The sequence below is a fragment of the Neolamprologus multifasciatus genome, chromosome 7 (genome assembly GCF_963576455.1).
Source record: "Neolamprologus multifasciatus chromosome 7, fNeoMul1.2, whole genome shotgun sequence".
In the NCBI taxonomy this organism is placed as follows: domain Eukaryota; kingdom Metazoa; phylum Chordata; class Actinopteri; order Cichliformes; family Cichlidae; genus Neolamprologus; species Neolamprologus multifasciatus.
In genome coordinates, this window is record NC_140445.1 from 10,641,763 (window position 1) to 10,659,084 (window position 17,322).

The 17,322-nt window shown below is 40.9% G+C and overlaps 1 protein-coding gene across 5 annotated transcripts in view; it reads left to right on the top strand.

Annotated features, from left to right (window-relative positions):
* Nucleotides 1-17,322, top strand: part of myo18b (myosin XVIIIB) — a 60,593-nt gene that overhangs the window by 14,215 nt on the left and 29,056 nt on the right. For all 5 annotated transcript variants that reach the window (XM_085168115.1, XM_085168117.1, XM_085168119.1 and 2 more), the window contains 21 exons: nucleotides 309-451; nucleotides 564-664; nucleotides 963-1,026; nucleotides 2,668-2,812; nucleotides 3,133-3,303; nucleotides 4,334-4,424; nucleotides 5,209-5,401; nucleotides 7,599-7,679; nucleotides 8,300-8,420; nucleotides 8,503-8,650; nucleotides 9,437-9,620; nucleotides 9,713-9,863; nucleotides 10,439-10,548; nucleotides 10,636-10,701; nucleotides 10,783-10,911; nucleotides 12,248-12,391; nucleotides 14,828-14,917; nucleotides 14,994-15,113; nucleotides 15,191-15,296; nucleotides 16,124-16,248; nucleotides 16,358-16,512. In XM_085168115.1, coding sequence (XP_085024241.1) covers nucleotides 309-451; nucleotides 564-664; nucleotides 963-1,026; nucleotides 2,668-2,812; nucleotides 3,133-3,303; nucleotides 4,334-4,424; nucleotides 5,209-5,401; nucleotides 7,599-7,679; nucleotides 8,300-8,420; nucleotides 8,503-8,650; nucleotides 9,437-9,620; nucleotides 9,713-9,863; nucleotides 10,439-10,548; nucleotides 10,636-10,701; nucleotides 10,783-10,911; nucleotides 12,248-12,391; nucleotides 14,828-14,917; nucleotides 14,994-15,113; nucleotides 15,191-15,296; nucleotides 16,124-16,248; nucleotides 16,358-16,512 — 2,638 coding nt within the window. The remainder of the gene's footprint in view (nucleotides 1-308; nucleotides 452-563; nucleotides 665-962; nucleotides 1,027-2,667; nucleotides 2,813-3,132; nucleotides 3,304-4,333; nucleotides 4,425-5,208; nucleotides 5,402-7,598; nucleotides 7,680-8,299; nucleotides 8,421-8,502; nucleotides 8,651-9,436; nucleotides 9,621-9,712; nucleotides 9,864-10,438; nucleotides 10,549-10,635; nucleotides 10,702-10,782; nucleotides 10,912-12,247; nucleotides 12,392-14,827; nucleotides 14,918-14,993; nucleotides 15,114-15,190; nucleotides 15,297-16,123; nucleotides 16,249-16,357; nucleotides 16,513-17,322) is intronic.

Here is a 17,322-nt window from a genome sequence, read left to right on the forward strand (position 1 = left end):
AAGATTACTTCAAGTTAATACAGCTAATGTAAGCTATTAAATTGTGAGGTGCAAGTAGTGTTTTGTTAAATAAACTATGAGTATAACTATGTGTGATATGTCATGTGTTACATTCATTCAAGTAATTTTAAAATCTGCTGAGGAAGGATTATTTTTAGTCTGTCCTGAGAGGTAAAACCGTCGATGTAATAGAGGGTGTCCTGTTTTTAGCGAGCCTGTAGGTTCATTTTGCTGAAATGTTTGCTTCAGCTTGTTTTCCTCAGCTTTCCACACTTCCCTACTGTGATTATTGCTATTTCTTTCACTAGTGGAGCGTGTTCAGGCTATGTTCACTATCCTGAGGTCTTTTGGCTGTGTGAGCTCTAAGCACAGTGATGCGTCGTCTCGATTTGCTATGGTTTTCTCATTGGATTTTAACCATGCTGGACAAGCCGCTGCTGGACACCTACAGGCATGTAGCCCAGACACGAACCCATGTAAGTTAGTCAAACATGGCTGTGTAAATTGGGATTCTTGACTTCTGTTCCTTTCCCTCCTCTGTGTCCTGCTTCTCCATCATTCAGACCTTGATGTTGGACAAATGGAAAGTGTGCCAGAAAATTCAGGGAGAAAGTAACTTCCTGGTCTTCTCTCAGATGCTGGCAGGACTCAGCACAGAGATGAGGTAATCTCCAGTAAAAGTTAATAGGCAGATTTGTTTAAGAACTGCACTATATATTCAACATATTTAATGACGCAACCGGAAATTTACCTTCACATTATGGAACGTTACTGGCCCTCAAAGTATATATTGTAGGGTTGGACTCAAATCTGTCACTTTTTTAATTTGTCCACATTTTCCCCAAATCTTTAAGCCCTCATAACTTCTTATGTTCTAGTTGTGGTCCTGCTGAAGCAGCAGCAGCTGAAGGTGTATGTTTGCCACATAACAACCTATTTTCCCATTTCTGATTCTATATTAGGATCGAACTGCAGCTACACCAGCTCTCTGAATTCAACTCCTTTGGTATTGTTCATCCCGCCAAGGTACAGTAAGTGCATCAGAAGGGTCTCTTTTTTTTTTTTTTACCACTATATCACACGTCATGGTATAACAGGCAACATAACCGTAAGTGGAGAAGTACAGCACAGGGCAGTTCTGTTTTGCATAAACACAGGTGTAATGCTATATTCAGTGGCAACTGGGAAATATTCATTTGTAATATCTGGCCTTCACATTTTACGATGTTCTGTGGAAGACGAGCGTTCACAGTGACCTTGCGTATTTGCTGATTATCAGAAGAAGAAACAAAGGAAGTCAGGAGAAAGTTGTGTTTTTCCCTTTTCCTCTAAAATGGAAATCACTTTCAGACTTTAGACCAAATATTTCTGGAACTGCTGTAATATATGACAACTGATGGCACTGCTGCGTGAATGCTGCTTTAAACATGTGTTTTTCATTAATGCCATCAAGTCTTTACAGCAGAGCGAGTAACTAATTTAAACGTTGTATATTTTGCACTTTTGGGGGCTTTTCTGTCACCTGTTCTGTACACTGTGTAACAGCCAGAGCCAGAATAGTCACAGCACAGCTGCAGCTGTGGTCACAGCCTCAGAGACAGCTACTGTTCAGAAAGTGTTCTGATGTATGGAACTACTTTGTGTTGCTTTGCATTGGGAACCATTAGTGTGCTGGTCCAGTCCCTGTTTAATAAACTGTAAAGAACTGCTCTGTGGATATTAAAGGAAAGAGAAAGTACTGAATTTACCCAAGATATTTAAACCTACAGGAAATGTTAATAGAAGGCAAAGAGATGCAGATGCAGCATTTTCCTCAAAAAGGTTTAAATTTCTGAAACAAAGTTCTTCAACATGAAATAAGAAATCATAAATATTCCTTCCCCTCCTACAGAAAACAAATAAATAAAGTGCAGCACTGTCTAGATGGGAAAACAAGTAAAGTAAATCAAACCACTAATTATAATAAATAATATTAATTTTATTTCTCCCCAAATATCCTGAGGCTGAGCTTGCAGCTTGGAACTCACCGGCTCTGGGTGGCCTTGTGCTTGCGTAGACTGCACAGAGTGAGAAATGGCTCTCCTGAGAGAACCGTGGTTCTATTAATAATCCTTCTAGTTGAAATGAGTGCTGGCGAATAGCCCCAGCCGGGGGTTTCACCCACTCACAATGTGGCTGCTCATATCTACTCGTACTATAAGATAATGCTGCTGAGGAACACAAAGGTAGTCAACAAAACTAACCCTTTTGTATCTCTGTAGATCATAAATCTGTACTTTGTGTGGTAGCTGAGAAAAACTAAATAGGGACACAAGCGTTCACTAAATGTATTTGGATGGGGTCGCTGCATTTGGCACAATGACAGAAGTCAGTTAATGAACAATTTTAATTTAGAAGATTGACCAACACTTCTGCTTCAGTTCAAATTTCTGAGTGTCCCTTTGCCCAGCATGCTTGTGTGAGTATGAGGATCTGAGGTAATATAAATGGAAAAATGAGCCAAAACATAGAAAGTGAAGTGGTCAAACCACATGGGAAAAGAGTTAGACTGTGATTGGAGATAAGATGGAAAGATGTGACTCAGCTGTTCCCTCACCTCATTTAATTGTCTGGCTGTCAAAAACAGAAAAGACAGACTGTCCCCTCTCCCTTTCTTACTGTTCTTAGGTGGAGGAGAAACAGCGTGCATCCATTGCTTTCACAAAGCTGCTGAGTGCCATGGAAACACTGGGCTTCTCACCCGGCGAGCAGAAGGCGATATGGCATGTTCTGGCTGGTATTTACCATCTGGGAGCTGCTGGGGCCTGTAAAGGTAACATAGTGATTCACTGTGAGTCACACAGTGTTACTACACACACACACACACACACACACACACACACACACTCTCATACACACACACCTCCTGTCTGTAGCTCAGGAGGTAGAACCATGGGAAGGTTGCTCGTTCGATCCCTGGCTTGGACAAGACACTGACCCCAAGACACAGAGTGATTCTCTTTAGGAAAGCTTGATAGTGTCGAGCTAACCAGTTACTTTAAATTTCTCACTCATTGCTGAGCCGACCATCACTAATGTTCAGTGCATGCTGTCATAATCACATCCTCTTTGAGTTTCCCTTTGGTTGTGCAGTGGGCAGGAGGCAGTTTATGAACTTTGACAGTGCTCAGATGGCAAGCAGTGTGCTTGGATGTGAAGGTGATGATCTGCACACAGCAGTATTCAAGCATCACCTTCAACAGCTTCTGCAGAGGGCCACCGGGGGCAGCAGAGAGAGGAGCGGTGCCGCAGAAACGGAGGAAGGTGAGACGCGCACACACTAAAGCCAGCATGTGAAAAACAGCAGCGGAAAGTTTAGAGAGTGTTTGAGGATCCTGTTGCACACTATCAGTGCTTTCAATCTCAGCTGATCATTACAAAAAAAAAAAAAAACAAAGCTTATGGAAGTGAATAGAGAGATTGCTTCATTAATATATTTTAGTGGTTACAATTTTTCATTCATAATTTGTTTGATATTTCATTATTCAGCTTACTGCTATGTTGAACAATAAAGGCCATCAGTGCGGACTCCAACTAAACACAGCTCACTATTCTCCAACAGTTTTGATTGTTTAGAGGGAACTTTACCATTTTCTGATCCAGTGACAACTTCAAGCATCTTGTTACAAGGGCTAATGTGTGGCACCATCTGGTATATGAACTGGTGTTTATAGAACGGGATCTTTGGTGGTCAGTACAATATAACACATCAGCACTGCAAAGAATTTACAGAATTAAAGCTACTCATGTAAGCCTCATTGCCTTTCCACCACCCAAAAATCTTTCCTTCAGCCAAAAGATATGATCAGCAGAGCTGATTAGTCCGTGAATAATTTACCCAACAACACAGGAGCAGTTTGCTGCTCAGAATGTGACAAATATCACCAAAAGGTCATCAGTGACAAATAAAATTAAATGAAGTGGTGACCTGATGTGTGATATTGGAGACACATTCAGTTGCTCTGAATTTTGAATGGGTGCCTACATATATTTTACTTGTAGCATTTGTTGACTTTCTAGTGTGAGAGCTGACACGAAGCCTCACAAGACTTAGCCAAAGTGCTATCATAGCCCTGCTTAACTTCTAAAAAAAAGATCAGAGGCCCCAAAAAGCAGGGATAAAGATACCTGCTTTAACCTCTTAGAGGTTCCAGATTTTCTTTGAGTTGCATTTTTAGAGAAAGGACAACGTGCTGTAGGAGTGGATTTATCCTGATAAAGCCTTTAAGGATAAAGGAGAACATTAAACAACGCGAGTAGAAAAGTGTGTCCTTATTCACTTTGTTGTGCGCAGGTCCGAGGCTAACAGCTGCTCAGTGCCTCAATGGAATGGCTGCTGGACTTTATGAAGAGCTCTTCACTGCCATCGTGTCACTCATCAACAGGTCTGCATGCATCTCATTAAATACACGATCCACAGCCTTATCACAAGCTCTCAGTCTGCCTTCATAACTGCTGCCTAACAAGGCTTCATGACTTTAGACTTTGTTTTACAATGGCTTACTGTGCTTTTTCTTATTATCTTTAATATATTTTCTGCTACAGTGATTGAAGACTATATTAAACATGGCCTAAATTATCCCTGCAATCAATCTAAGTCTTAAAACTCAATTTCTGATCACTTTTATACTCTTGGCTCTGTATGATGTCACAAAGAAGGGATATCCCTAATATGATGACTTCAGGGTCAGGACCACTAATGCCCACTGTTCAAAACCTTCTATTTTTGAAAGCAGCCAGTAAGAGGGCAGCTGGCTTTTAAAGAACATTAAAACAGACTGCTCGTTTCATTGAGGGGTTGCCTAATGGCTCGATATGAGATTATAAGGAAGGCTTCAAACACAATAGTCCAAATGTTTGTACTCCTGGAGTTGAAAATGAGGGGAAATAAATAAGAGGAGCTAATGTTGCTTTCTTTTTCTCGAGCTACATCTGTGGGTACCATTTACAAAGTTTGCAGACAGTCTGATGCATTGATCTGTACTTCTGTTTCTAGCTTCATGTGCTTATAGCAGCTGCCTGTTGTTTTGTGTAATTACCACGCTACTGAGGGGGGCCTTATCACATGGTCATCCTTCCCTCTACTGTACATTCATGCATCAGATATATGAATGAATAACAAACATATAACGAACTGTAAAACTCAATCAAGCTGTGTTTTGTGGGCAGGGCGCTGAGCAGTCAGCAGCTGATGCTAGCCTCTGTGATGGTGGTGGACACGCCAGGCCTGAGGAACCCACGACACTCAGCAGAGGAGAGAGGAGCCAGCTGGTCCGAGTTCTGCCACAATTACCTACAAGAGAGGCTGCTGGAGCATTACCACTCACATACGTTCACACATACACTCGAGAGATATGCTCAGGTAACTCGGTGTACAGTTACACAGAAATTCAGAAATGTGAACAGAATAGGTTGGTCCAAATGACATACCTGTGCAGGTATAGGGATGTCTGGGAGAGAGGGCAGTGGACTTTTTGACTAGTCTGTTTAACAAAATCGTGAAGAGTGAGGGGATGCCTGGGGAGTGGAGAAGAAGTGTGCTAGTACAGATTGTCAAGAACAAGACTAGTGTGCAGAGTTGTAGTAACTGCAGAGTGATAAAGCTGATGAGCCATACCATGAAGATGTAGTAAAGACTTGTTGAAGCTAGGTTAACAAGAGAGGCGATGGTCAGTGAGCAGCAGTATGACCTCATGCTGAGAAAAAACACTACAGATGTGATGTTTGCTTTGAGAGCATTGATGAAGTACAGAGGATATCAGACATGATAGAGTACCAAGAGAGGAACTGTGACAATGTGAGGAAGTCAGGAGGTACAGACAAGTATGTGAGGGTGGTCCAGGACATGTATGGGGACGGAGAGGCAGTGGCGAGGTGCCTGGTACAAGTGACAGATGGGTTCAAGGTGGGGATAGGTATCTGTGACCTATAATATCTGCAGATGACATTAACATTTCCAGCAAGAGTAAGGAGCAGGTGGAAGAGAGCCTGAAGAGGTGGAGGTATGCTCTGGAGAGAAGAGTAATGAAAGTCAGTTAAAGAAAGACAGAATATGTGTGTGTGAATGAGAGGGAGACAGACGGACAGGTGAAAATGCAACAAGCAGAGATACTGAAGGCAGATGAGTTTAAATATATGAGATCAACCATCCAAAGCAACAAACAGTGCACAAGAAAGGTGAAGAGTCCAAGCAGGGTGGAATGGGTGAAGGCAAGTGTCAGGAATGCTTTGTGACAGAAGGATAGCAGCAAGAGCTAAAAGGAAAGTTTGTAGTAGCGAGATGGTAGATGGTAGTGAGACCTGCTGTGATGTATGGTTTGCAAATGAGGTGGCAGAGCTGAAGATGTTCAGTTCATTGGAAGGGAGTGAGATGGACAGGATTAAAAATCAGGAGTTCAGATTCAGAGAGGTGAGGCTGAGATGAATGGAGCATATGCTGATGAGTGGTAGTGGATATATCAGACAAAGGATGATGAAGATGGAGCTGCCAGGCAGGAGCAAAAGAGGAAGATCACAGAGAAGATCCATGGATGTAGTGAAAGAGGACATACAGAGGTTTGGTGTGATATGGGACAGGGTAAGATGGAGGCAGATGATCTGCTGAAGGTGCTTCCCAAAAGGAAGGACTTGAAAGAATATACACCTCAGTCTCATCGATGCTGTAAAAATAATGAGTACATACAGGATAAATAAAGTTTTATGTAGACATTCATGATCACAGGAAGATCCTAATTGCTTATAATATCCCTCTGACTTCTTTATTGAGGTCATGAGGTTAAAATTGCTGGTTTTGATAACAGTTTTGACTCTAACATTGAGACACCGATCAGAACATTGAATCACATGCACTGTTTTTCAAGTTTCAAGTTTTTCAATGAAACATTCTATTGACAAAACCTTAAAGAGATTCAGTTTAATCAATAACTCATCTAAAACTCATCTACAACAATAAAGGAAAATACAGTAAATGATGACAGAAATCACATGGGCATTTCCTTTGAAAAATTCACAAAAAAGAAAAAAATATTCAAATAAAATACTGTAAATACAGGTCCGAGTGAGAGTTTTTATAGCCAATCCCTCTTTGGAGCTTTAAAACACAAGAAAATCAATAAAATAACAATTACACACATTAAAAAACAGAATTGCAGACCAGAAGAGATCTGTTTCTCACATGTGCAAGTGGCCAGAATGGGATTCACACACAGAAATTTTAAAATGTCAGCCACACTGGAATGTGTCCAGGATCCTTTCTGCTCAGCCTTTACTAACACCAGCTTTAACAAAAGAGTACCAGTTTTATCCCCTGAATTTAAGCCCTAACTGGTTTTCACTAAGTATGCTAACATCTTTGGGAGATCTTCACAATCGTGATAGCATGAAAGATGAAAGATTAACGAAAGATCTAACAATAAAATTGTTAGATCTACAACAAATATGTTCCAATTTGATGAAAATGACACACAAAAATGAGTTAAACCGATTATTACTGAGTGAGAAAAGTGCATAGGTGAGAAAAATACATTTGCCGGAACGATTTTATGTTTTGTCTGCTGCAGGAGAAGATCCACGTGGAGTTTGAATGTCCAGAGACCAGCCCGGCCGAGGTGGTCTCTGCCATTGACCAGCCACCTCCACAGGTACGCAGCAATGTGACGTAAAAAAGACGTAAATGTGAGCATGAGGATAACAGCCATGACATCTTACCAGGAGTCTGATGTTTTCAACTTTACGCAGGAATCTTAAAGTTGTCTCATTTAAATTTCTGTCGTATAATGTTATATGATAATAGTTCTAGAGACTCCAGAAATAACTTCTGTCTTGAACGCATGAGACTACGAGGCTTGTTGAGACTTCTTGTTTTACCTAAAATCATCCCCTGCCCTGATGCAACAACCCAAATAACAGTTTATCAAAAGTTGACAAACTTGTCTGAGTTGGGTTTGATTATTAAGGGAGGGAATAGTTTCACCAGCAGCATCTACAACTGGAGGTTATGTAGCCTGAGAGGCGCACCAATACTTTTCCTCCTTGTCATTATTATTACAGTCTGTCCTTACTACTCCCCTTAAAAGAAGCCAGAAGAACAGTGCTCGTTTGCCAGCATTTATCTTGTTCAAGAAATTACATGTACTGTGACTTTTAGCATAAAAATGTTTTTCTACTTCACTTTTCATTGTATCCTCCATCTGACCAATAGAAAATCATCATGCTTTAACCCAATGTATGCTTGAAAAGCACGTGTGTGTGTTTGTTTCAGGTCCGCGCAGCAGATGAAGACCCCAGAGGTCTTTTATGGGTTCTGGATGAGGAGATGGTGACGCCAGCCTCTTGTGAAAACAGGGCCGTGGAAAGAGTGTGCCAGTATTACAGCAACATGGGTAAAAAATACACTGCTAGTGAAAACTTGAGCGCCATATAACTTAAAGAGTATGAATTAATTGTGTTTGTTTGTCCTTGCAGTGCGACAGTGTGAGCAGCTGCTGCAGTGTGAGGTGAAGCACCTGATGGGGTCTGATCCTGTCCGATACGATCTGGCTGGATGGTTCAGCCTCATCCAGAACAACCCATCTGCTCTGAACACCATCTGTCTGCTCCAAAACTCCACTGTGTAAGTCAGAAGCCTGGGGCTGCCCCACAAGGATGCCACGTCTAAATGAATATCTTCTAGTAGGCTCCAGTTGGCAAATGGCCCAGGGAAAATATTTTACTAAAAGAGTGGTGAAAGCCTTTCAAACAATTAAAGGGTTGTTAGATGTCATTAAATGGTCAGAAGTCTGTATATCCAAGTAAAACTAATTATTATGACCCTGCAAAAGGAACAGGTTTTAATGATAGAAACAGTGCTAATAAAATAGGACAGTTTCCTTTCCTCTTTCAGAAGCTACTGTCTCCTTTTAATCTTGGTGTTTAAACTGAACATATGCACATAGTTGTACTGTGTTTAAATTAGATTAAACTGAGATAAGAAAAGTTTTTATTAACCTTAGGGAAACAAATTCAGGTGTTTTGGCAGCACAGAAGAAAGAAAATGTAGAGAAGGGGAATGTTTTTAATAACTTCTCCATCTGGACACTTTCTTGCTAAGAAAGCATTTTAAAAACTAGCAGTAAGCACAGATATTCATCTCAGGAAGCATGAACCACTGCTCCAGGACTTTCGGAATTCCTTGTCCAGAAAGTTTTTATATGACTTCATGGAACAGACTGCCCATATACTGTTGATGAAGTAACTAACAACTGTGAATTAGCAGGTATGAACAAGTGTGGTTCATCCATACACGATTCATTTACTCACAGCACATACAAGCTACACACTTGTAGTGATGTCAAGTAAAATGTCAAAAACATGTTTTTGACATCCTGTGATAGCTAGGTTCTCTCTCTGCCCTCCCCAGAGGGGTTGTGAAAGCCATGTTCACCCCAAGAATTTCTCTGCCCCCCCTGTGTCGGGCTCTGGGGGGACTAGAGGGTGGCAGCCAGCGCTCTTTGCAGAGGAATGGCACCATCAGGAAGACATTCAGTGGGGGAATGGCAGCGATACGCAGACACTCCCAGTGTATTGCAGTAAAACTCCAGGCAGTAAGTTTCCAGAGCATTCACTATCAAATCCTCATCTATTTCTGTAGTGTAACTGGATTCCTTCCCTCTTTGCTGCTTTTCCCACCATGCAGGATGCTCTTATCAATCTGATCCGTCGAGCCAGGCCAGTGTTTCTGCAGTGTGTCAGTGCAAAGTCTGACAATGGAAGTTTTGACATCCCAGCCCTCAGGGTGCAACTGCACTCCACACAGATCCTGTCAGCTCTGCAGCTATACCGCATAGGTATGCATGCTCATGCATTAATATTTCAAGCTGTAACACTGTGTGTAAACTAAGTACAAAGCTATTAGTGACCATTCTAGGGTTAGGGTTATTGTTTTGTTGTACATGTTTAAAAGGCAAATATTCTGCAAGTTAAATATGTTATCTTTCAGAGTAAGTCACATCTATTATTTGGAATCTATGACACCCAACATATACATTAATGGCAAAACAACTAGCAGCTTGGTATCCCGATATCTGGAAGAAGCAACTCCTATCACAACTAGAGACTGACAAGGTGAACACAAAACCTGACATCACGTCAACTGTTGTTCTTGGTACCCAAGAACAACAGTTGTGTTGAAGGTGTTGAGTGCGAGAGTGACTGACCTGAAAGATAGGATCATAGCTAAGAGAGAGAGTAAAACGTGAAGGATCAAGACCCCCGAGTGTTTTTTTTTTTTTCACACAGGGAGACACACACACACACACATATCTGTATATATATATATATATATATATATATGTTCTCACCCTTTTTCCAAATATTCCTGATGCAAATTAAAAAATCAATCTGTGGCCATGTTTGTCTGCAGGTTATTCAGAGCACATGACTCTGGGGGATTTCAGGTGTCATTTCCAGGCTCTCGCTCCTTCAGTCATGAAACGTTACGCTTCAGTGTTTGTCAGCCACGATGAGAGAAAGGTCAGATGGCACATGGCAGCAGCTCCCTTTCTTGTTCAGCATCATGTCTGTGAGTAAACATCTTTTTTGTGTTTGCTTATGTGTCAGGCAGTGGAAGAGCTGCTGGTTGAATTGGATGTGGATAAAAAGAGCATCCTCGTGGGTGCCAGCCGGGTAAGAACATGTTTGTACTCGAGCAGCTGAATTTATTTCGCGCTGATATGGCTCATACATTTTTCCCCCGTTGTGCGTTAGGTGTTTATGAAGCGAGGTGTGTTGTGCTATCTGGAGCAGCAGAGGGAGAAACAGGTCACTGGTTGGCTGGTCCACCTACAGGCTGCCTGTTTGGGACATCTTGCCCGTCAGAAATATCGCAAACTCAAGGTACTTATGTCTCTGTGAGCTTGCCTTCTGCACTGCTGACTGGAATTGATGGAATTGATACAAATTTCTCATTGGCTCCCCTTTGAGTGTCACCACTATCGCTAAAGAGCATATCAAAGAAATTACACAAAACCTCTCTGAGTAGAACACTCAGCTTTAACATCATTCTGGGCTCTTGGCTAGCTTAGTGTTAGTATGCTGTCTGCGCAGACGTTAACACTTAGCAGCATAATGTGTCTGTTTCTGTTCTGGATGCAGTTTGAACATTGCACTCTTGTCCTGTTGTGCAATATAAATAAAAGTAATGTCCTTATCCATGGTGTAGACTGCGGCACTACTTTCTTCCTCCGACTCATGAACTTAAATCAACTGATTGTAGTGCGAGCGCAAGAACCAATAAGTGGCATCAATAAGTAAGCTGACTAACAATTCCGAAGAACTGGGCTACTGTTCTCTATAAGAACAGGTTCTCGATTGCTACTACTGACTAATTGAACCGCCAAATTTCCAATTGGTAGCCATAAGTGCCCCGTGAGATATTTTTAATATATACATGATCACAAACAGGAGCTTTGACCTGTATGTATTTTAAATGCAGCTGTTAGCATTTCCTTTAACTTTACAACTTTTGTGTTTCTTTTTGAGAGTTGTTGTTTTCAAACTTTTTGTGGTGCCTTTTTTTGCACTTTTTTTTGTGTTTTTTCTTTTTGTAGGTTGTACTTCTTTGTGGTCGTTTTGCATCTATGTAGCGGTGTTATGCTTTGCATGGTGGTTTTAGATGGGAGTTGTTTATTTGTTTTCTTTGCTCTTCGTGTGTTTTAATTTTTTTTTTAATCTCTCTTGGTGTTTTTTCCTTTTGGTAGGTGTTTGTGTGTCTTGTCGGTCATTTTGCATTACTGGAAGTGTTTTATGATTTGTGTGGTTGTTTTGCATCTCCTTGTCATCACTTTTAGTCTCTTTGTGTCTGCTTTATCTTTTACAGTTTTTATGTGTTTCTTTTTTTATGGATGTTTGCACTCCTTGACCTTTGACCTTAGCAAGTAATCATTCAAAGTGCATACATTTACACTAGTTATTGCATAAATTATTGTACTAGTATAATAGTATTTCAGTTTAAGGTAATATCACTTTAAAGTGAATGTGTCATTACTTTTTCATTCTATAATTGTTGGTTCAGGTCTCAATGAAACTTTTTTATTTTTAATTTTTTACATTTTGTTGCGATGGCATTTAATGGTTTTATCTGTCGCTTTAAAAGGAGACTGAGCTCAGCTGCAGGTTAAACTCACACATTGTGTGTGTGTGTGTGTGTGTGTGCGTGCCCGTCTGTCTCCAGGTGCAGCAGATGGCAGTGAGTTGTCTGCAGAGGAACCTGCGGGCTCTCAGGGTCATGTCCAAGTGGAGTTGGTGGAAACTTTTCTGCAGAGTGCGTCCTCTCCTTGATGTCAACATGGATAATGAGAGACTCAGGGCCAAAGAGGTACATGATAACAATTATCAGAAGGTGTTCAAACACTTTGTGAAAAAATGTATTTGCTTTTTTGCAGTGATTTAGATGAAACGAATGAAGACTGAGTGATTGATTTTCTTGCTCAATGTCTCCAAATGAAGGCAAACGTATACATGTGTATTTTAGTAATATGTTTCTTAAATGTATATATATGTATTAGCATTAATCTTTTAGCTTTAGGAGTTAAATGGACAAATGTAAAAGCATCTTAATCTGGTAAATAGCTTACACATCTTAGAATATCAACTTATTAACATTGCAAAGTACAATAGTTTCCGCTGTAAACTCTCTAGCCCATGCTTATCAGGGAAAGACAGAGGGTTAGATAATGCGTTTGTTGGAAGGTAGCAAAGCATTTTTTGGCAACATTCAGATGACACTGTAATGCACAAAGTGACAAATGTCTTCATGTATTGTAGAGTCCTGGATGGAATATCCTATACACTGTATCGGTGCTTCACTAAATGTTCGCAGAATACCACAAGGTGGGACTCTTACAAGGCAATGTCCTTAACACCACTGTGGATGTGCTCAGAGCTGTGTTAATGTGTTATTGTATTTTTTCTTATATGTTAGTCTTATTTAACTGTAATGCAATGAAATGGCAAGTGAGCAGAAAGTACTGTGCAAAAATATTGCCTCACTATTAATTATTTTATATTTTGATAGGAAAAAAAGGGGAAGGAGTGCACCAATGTATTGAAACATGAGCAAACATACATTGAAATATAGTATATGAGACCAAAACAATGTTTTTGAGAACATTAAGAGAAGATTACACAAGGTAAAGTCATGTCCTGCTCTGTGTGGGTGAATCGACTTTTCCCAGCAATTTCCAGGACTGATCAGTAGGTGGTGCTTTTTGCCATGTCGGACTTTTGTCTTCATCGTCACTGCTCAGGAGCAGATTATATTTTCAGCATAAAGTGCCATTGACCATTTGGCCTAGTAAAAGGTACACACCACTGTGAGAGTAAAATGAAATATCCAGGGTCTGTACAGACTGTATGTAATGATGAACATTGCCACTTTGGAGTCACTGGTTAGTGAAGTCCTTTTATGAAGCCTCAAGTGAGTGGTGGTTATGATTGAGAAACTGCAACACTCATAGGCTGGTTGATTATTCCAGTCTTATAAATGTGAACATTTAGTAATTTTACATATGAAAACTGCCTAGCCATGCCTCAAGGCTCAGTAAACATAATTACATCTTTTTGTTGAGAGCAAAAGTTGCTGTGGGTTCTCTCTTAGTTAGAATAGACACAACAATTTATAACTCGAGCTTCTATTGCTATAATCGCTGATTTAAACTTACATACCTGTGGTTTTAATTTCATGCAAAGTAATTAAGCAGTCCATCTTAAATGACAAAGTACCAACGCTGTCTGAATTGTTTTTGAAGCTATATTTTTGTGCACTCGAGACAAGAAGAACAATTATAAGGCTGTGTAGTGTTCATAATGGAAGTTCAGTGAGCTGTAGCAGTGCCAGCATCTAATAGGTGGATTTTGGTTTCAGTGAACGAGTGATAATAATCACAATTAAAGCTGCAAGCAGCGTTATGAGGGCCCTCGCACCCCATCGCGTCGAGCCACGCCCAACACCTAAAACCAGCACGTCCGATCTGATGTCACATTGATGGAATTCATGCATTTAACCACCAGCTAACATTTCATCTCATTCAATCATGATTATAGTCCTCCCACTAGGTGGCGCTGTAACCATTACTGACAAATGGCATAACTAACATTTCCGAGCTTGAGTCTCATCATCCCTGCGACCTTTGGGAGAGATTGGACATGGTGTTTTTGAATGACAGCAGATTACTGCTTTTTGGCGAGTGATTGAAATCACATGCCGCCATGACCACCCCGTTTCCCGGAACGTAAAAAGCTTCGTAATTTAACATCACAAATGTCTTTAGATTCCACACACTGGAGATTGTGTCAATCTGATGAAAATCCTTGGAGGAGTTCATCAAAGAACGGTGCCTGAAAAGAAGGGAAATTGTCACCAAAATTAATTTCAAAATGGCTGACTTCCTGTTGGATTTGGGATATTGCTCCAAGAGACTATATTGTACATCTTGATATCTTCTATAAGCTTACCAGGTGTCAGACTCATAGATAAAACACAGAGCAAGGGCTGATGAGTTGAAATTTTGTAGGGGGCGCTGTGGAGCCATTTTGCGCTATTCAATGAAAATGATCACATAACAAGAAAGCCCTCATCACATTGGAGGTGTGCGCCAAATTTCAAGACTTTTTAAACTTTCCAAACCCCTCAAAAGCCACTTCATTTTTCATGGTGAACCGAGCAGATACAATAGGGCCTTCGCACTTTTAGTGCTCGGGCCCTAATGATGTTTCAGTCACAGTGAGTCTTCTATTTTGCCATTTTTGTCAGGATGAAATATCAGTTCTGAGACGACGCCTAGAAAAATCAGAGAAGGAGAGAAATGAGCTGAGGCAGACTGCAGACAGCCTGGAAACCAAGGTTTGTATTCTCACACAGACACACCTACACACACACACATGCACACAAACAAACTCATGTTGTGATCTATGTGCAGGTTACAGCTGTGACATCTGAACTGAGTGATGAGCGTTTCCGCGGTGATGCCGTGGGCCAGGCTCTGGATGTGGAGAGGGCAGAGAGACTTCGACTCAGCAGGGAGAACAAAGACCTGCAGGTGAGACAAAAAAATCCTGTTACTTGTTACTCAGTTTACAAGTCCTGTTACTTACCTCGTTACTTCTTTAACTATAGGCTCGCCTAGATCAGTGTAAAGTGACCATGGAAACCCTGGAGAAGCAGCTGGAGGAGGAGAAGCAGAAAGCTCAGGCTAAGGAGAGTCAGAGAGGAGCAGTGACAGGTAGAGAGTAGTCCTAGGACCAATTTAGTGTTGTTCTGCATGTTTGCCAGGACCTACACAGAGGTACATGATTTTTGAGTGCCAGGAGTGTTTTCTGAAGCCAAAAATATGTCCACCTAAGCCAATAAAAAACAGCTTCTTCCCAAAGTACCACTGATAGCTGGAATTAACCCTATAAAGTTTAAGCCTTCATCAGCGATGACTCCAAAACAAACCCTGTCTCCAGAAAACACATTTACTTTAAAGGTTATCAAATTGTTCTCCGAAATCAAAATAATACATATATATATAATATATTATATAATTATAATTATATTATATAATTATATAATAATATATATATTTTTGTCTTTCTCCAAAATATAGACTAAGAGTAAGGATATTACCTAAAGCCTCAAAACCCAGTCATATGATTCTTCTGCTACGTTTCTCCAAGACAGAAAGCAGAAACCAACCAATGTTTGGGGAAGAAAAGTTAAAAAAAAAGTTAAAATATTTTTAAAATGCTCTGTAATCATCTCTATTCATTATGCCTGGTGAACAATCTGTGGCTCAGCTGTATGAATGTGTGTGTGTTGGGTGATGGGATTTATAGTAGAAAGGAGTTTGAGTGCTCATATTGACTAACAGGTGTTATATAAGTACCATTCCATTTACCATTTGATTTGAACTCACCAAAAGAACAATCTGCAAAACTCAAAAAACGAATCAAATTATTCATAAATATCTTATTTTATCACACGGGAAATCTAGTGTTGAAATAGAGAAATGTCACAACATATAAAGTGACTCCAACAAAGTCATATCCATTCCTCCACATCTTGCAGAAACTGAACTGGTCATGCAGCTGGAGTGCTGCCAGACTGAGATGGAATTTGTTTGCAGACGACTGAAACAGACAGAGGAAAAACTTGAGACAGAAAGACAAACTCGACAAGAGCTCGATGCCAAGGTGAGACAGGATGCTGAAAGGTGAACGGAGCACTGATGGGTGATTCGTTTCTAAAGTTACTTATTATTACTAAAGTTATGATTTGTAATGTTACTCTGTTTTTGTGAAGGTGGCGACATTGCAGGCCCAGCTGGAGCAGTCCAGGAGGAGTGTGACAGAGGTGAAACGTCACTGTCGTCATTTGACCTCTGACCTTCAGGATGCCCGGGTCCTTACTGACAGTCTGCAGAGCCGCATGCATGAACTGGACCGCAAGCAGAGAAGGTTTGTTTTAACCCCACGCTGTATAACTTTTTTTCATATCAGCTGAGATTATCAATTTCAATTCAATTCAATTCAATTTTATTTATATAGCGCCAAATCACAACAAATGTCGCCTCAAGGCGCTTCATAGATACAGAGAAAAGCCCAACAATCATATGACCCCCTATGAGCAAGCACTTTGGCGACAGTGGGAAGGAAAAACTCCCTTTTAACAGGAAGAAACCTCCGGCAGAACCAGGCTCAGGGAGGGGCGGCCATCTGCTGTGACCGGTTGGGGTGAGAGAAGGAAGACAGGATAAAGACATGCTGTGGAAGAGAGACAGAGATTAATAACAGATACGATTCAATACAGAGAGGTCTGTTAATACATAGAGAGTGAGAAAGGTGGCTGGAAAGGAAAAACTCAATGCATCATGGGAATCCCCCGGCAGCCTACATCTATTGCAGCATAACTAAGGGAGGATTCAGGGTCACCTGGTCCAGCCCTAACTATATGCTTTAGCAAAAAGGAAAGTTTTAAGCCTAATCTTAAAAGTAGAGATAGTGTCTGTCTCCCGAATCCAAACTGGAAGCTGGTTCCACAGAAGAGGGGCCTGAAAACTGAAGGCTCTCCCTCCCATTCTTTCCTTCAATGTCGCCTGCTCTGGCCCCTGGAAGACAATTGACTATGGTTGCCGGTGTCTCTAGCTTCACATGTCTGAGAACAGAATCACCAATTACCAGAGTTTGACCCCCAGCGGGTGTGTCACCGAGTGGGGAAAAACGGTTAGACACATGAACGGGTTGGTGGTGTACCTGGGGCTTCTGTTT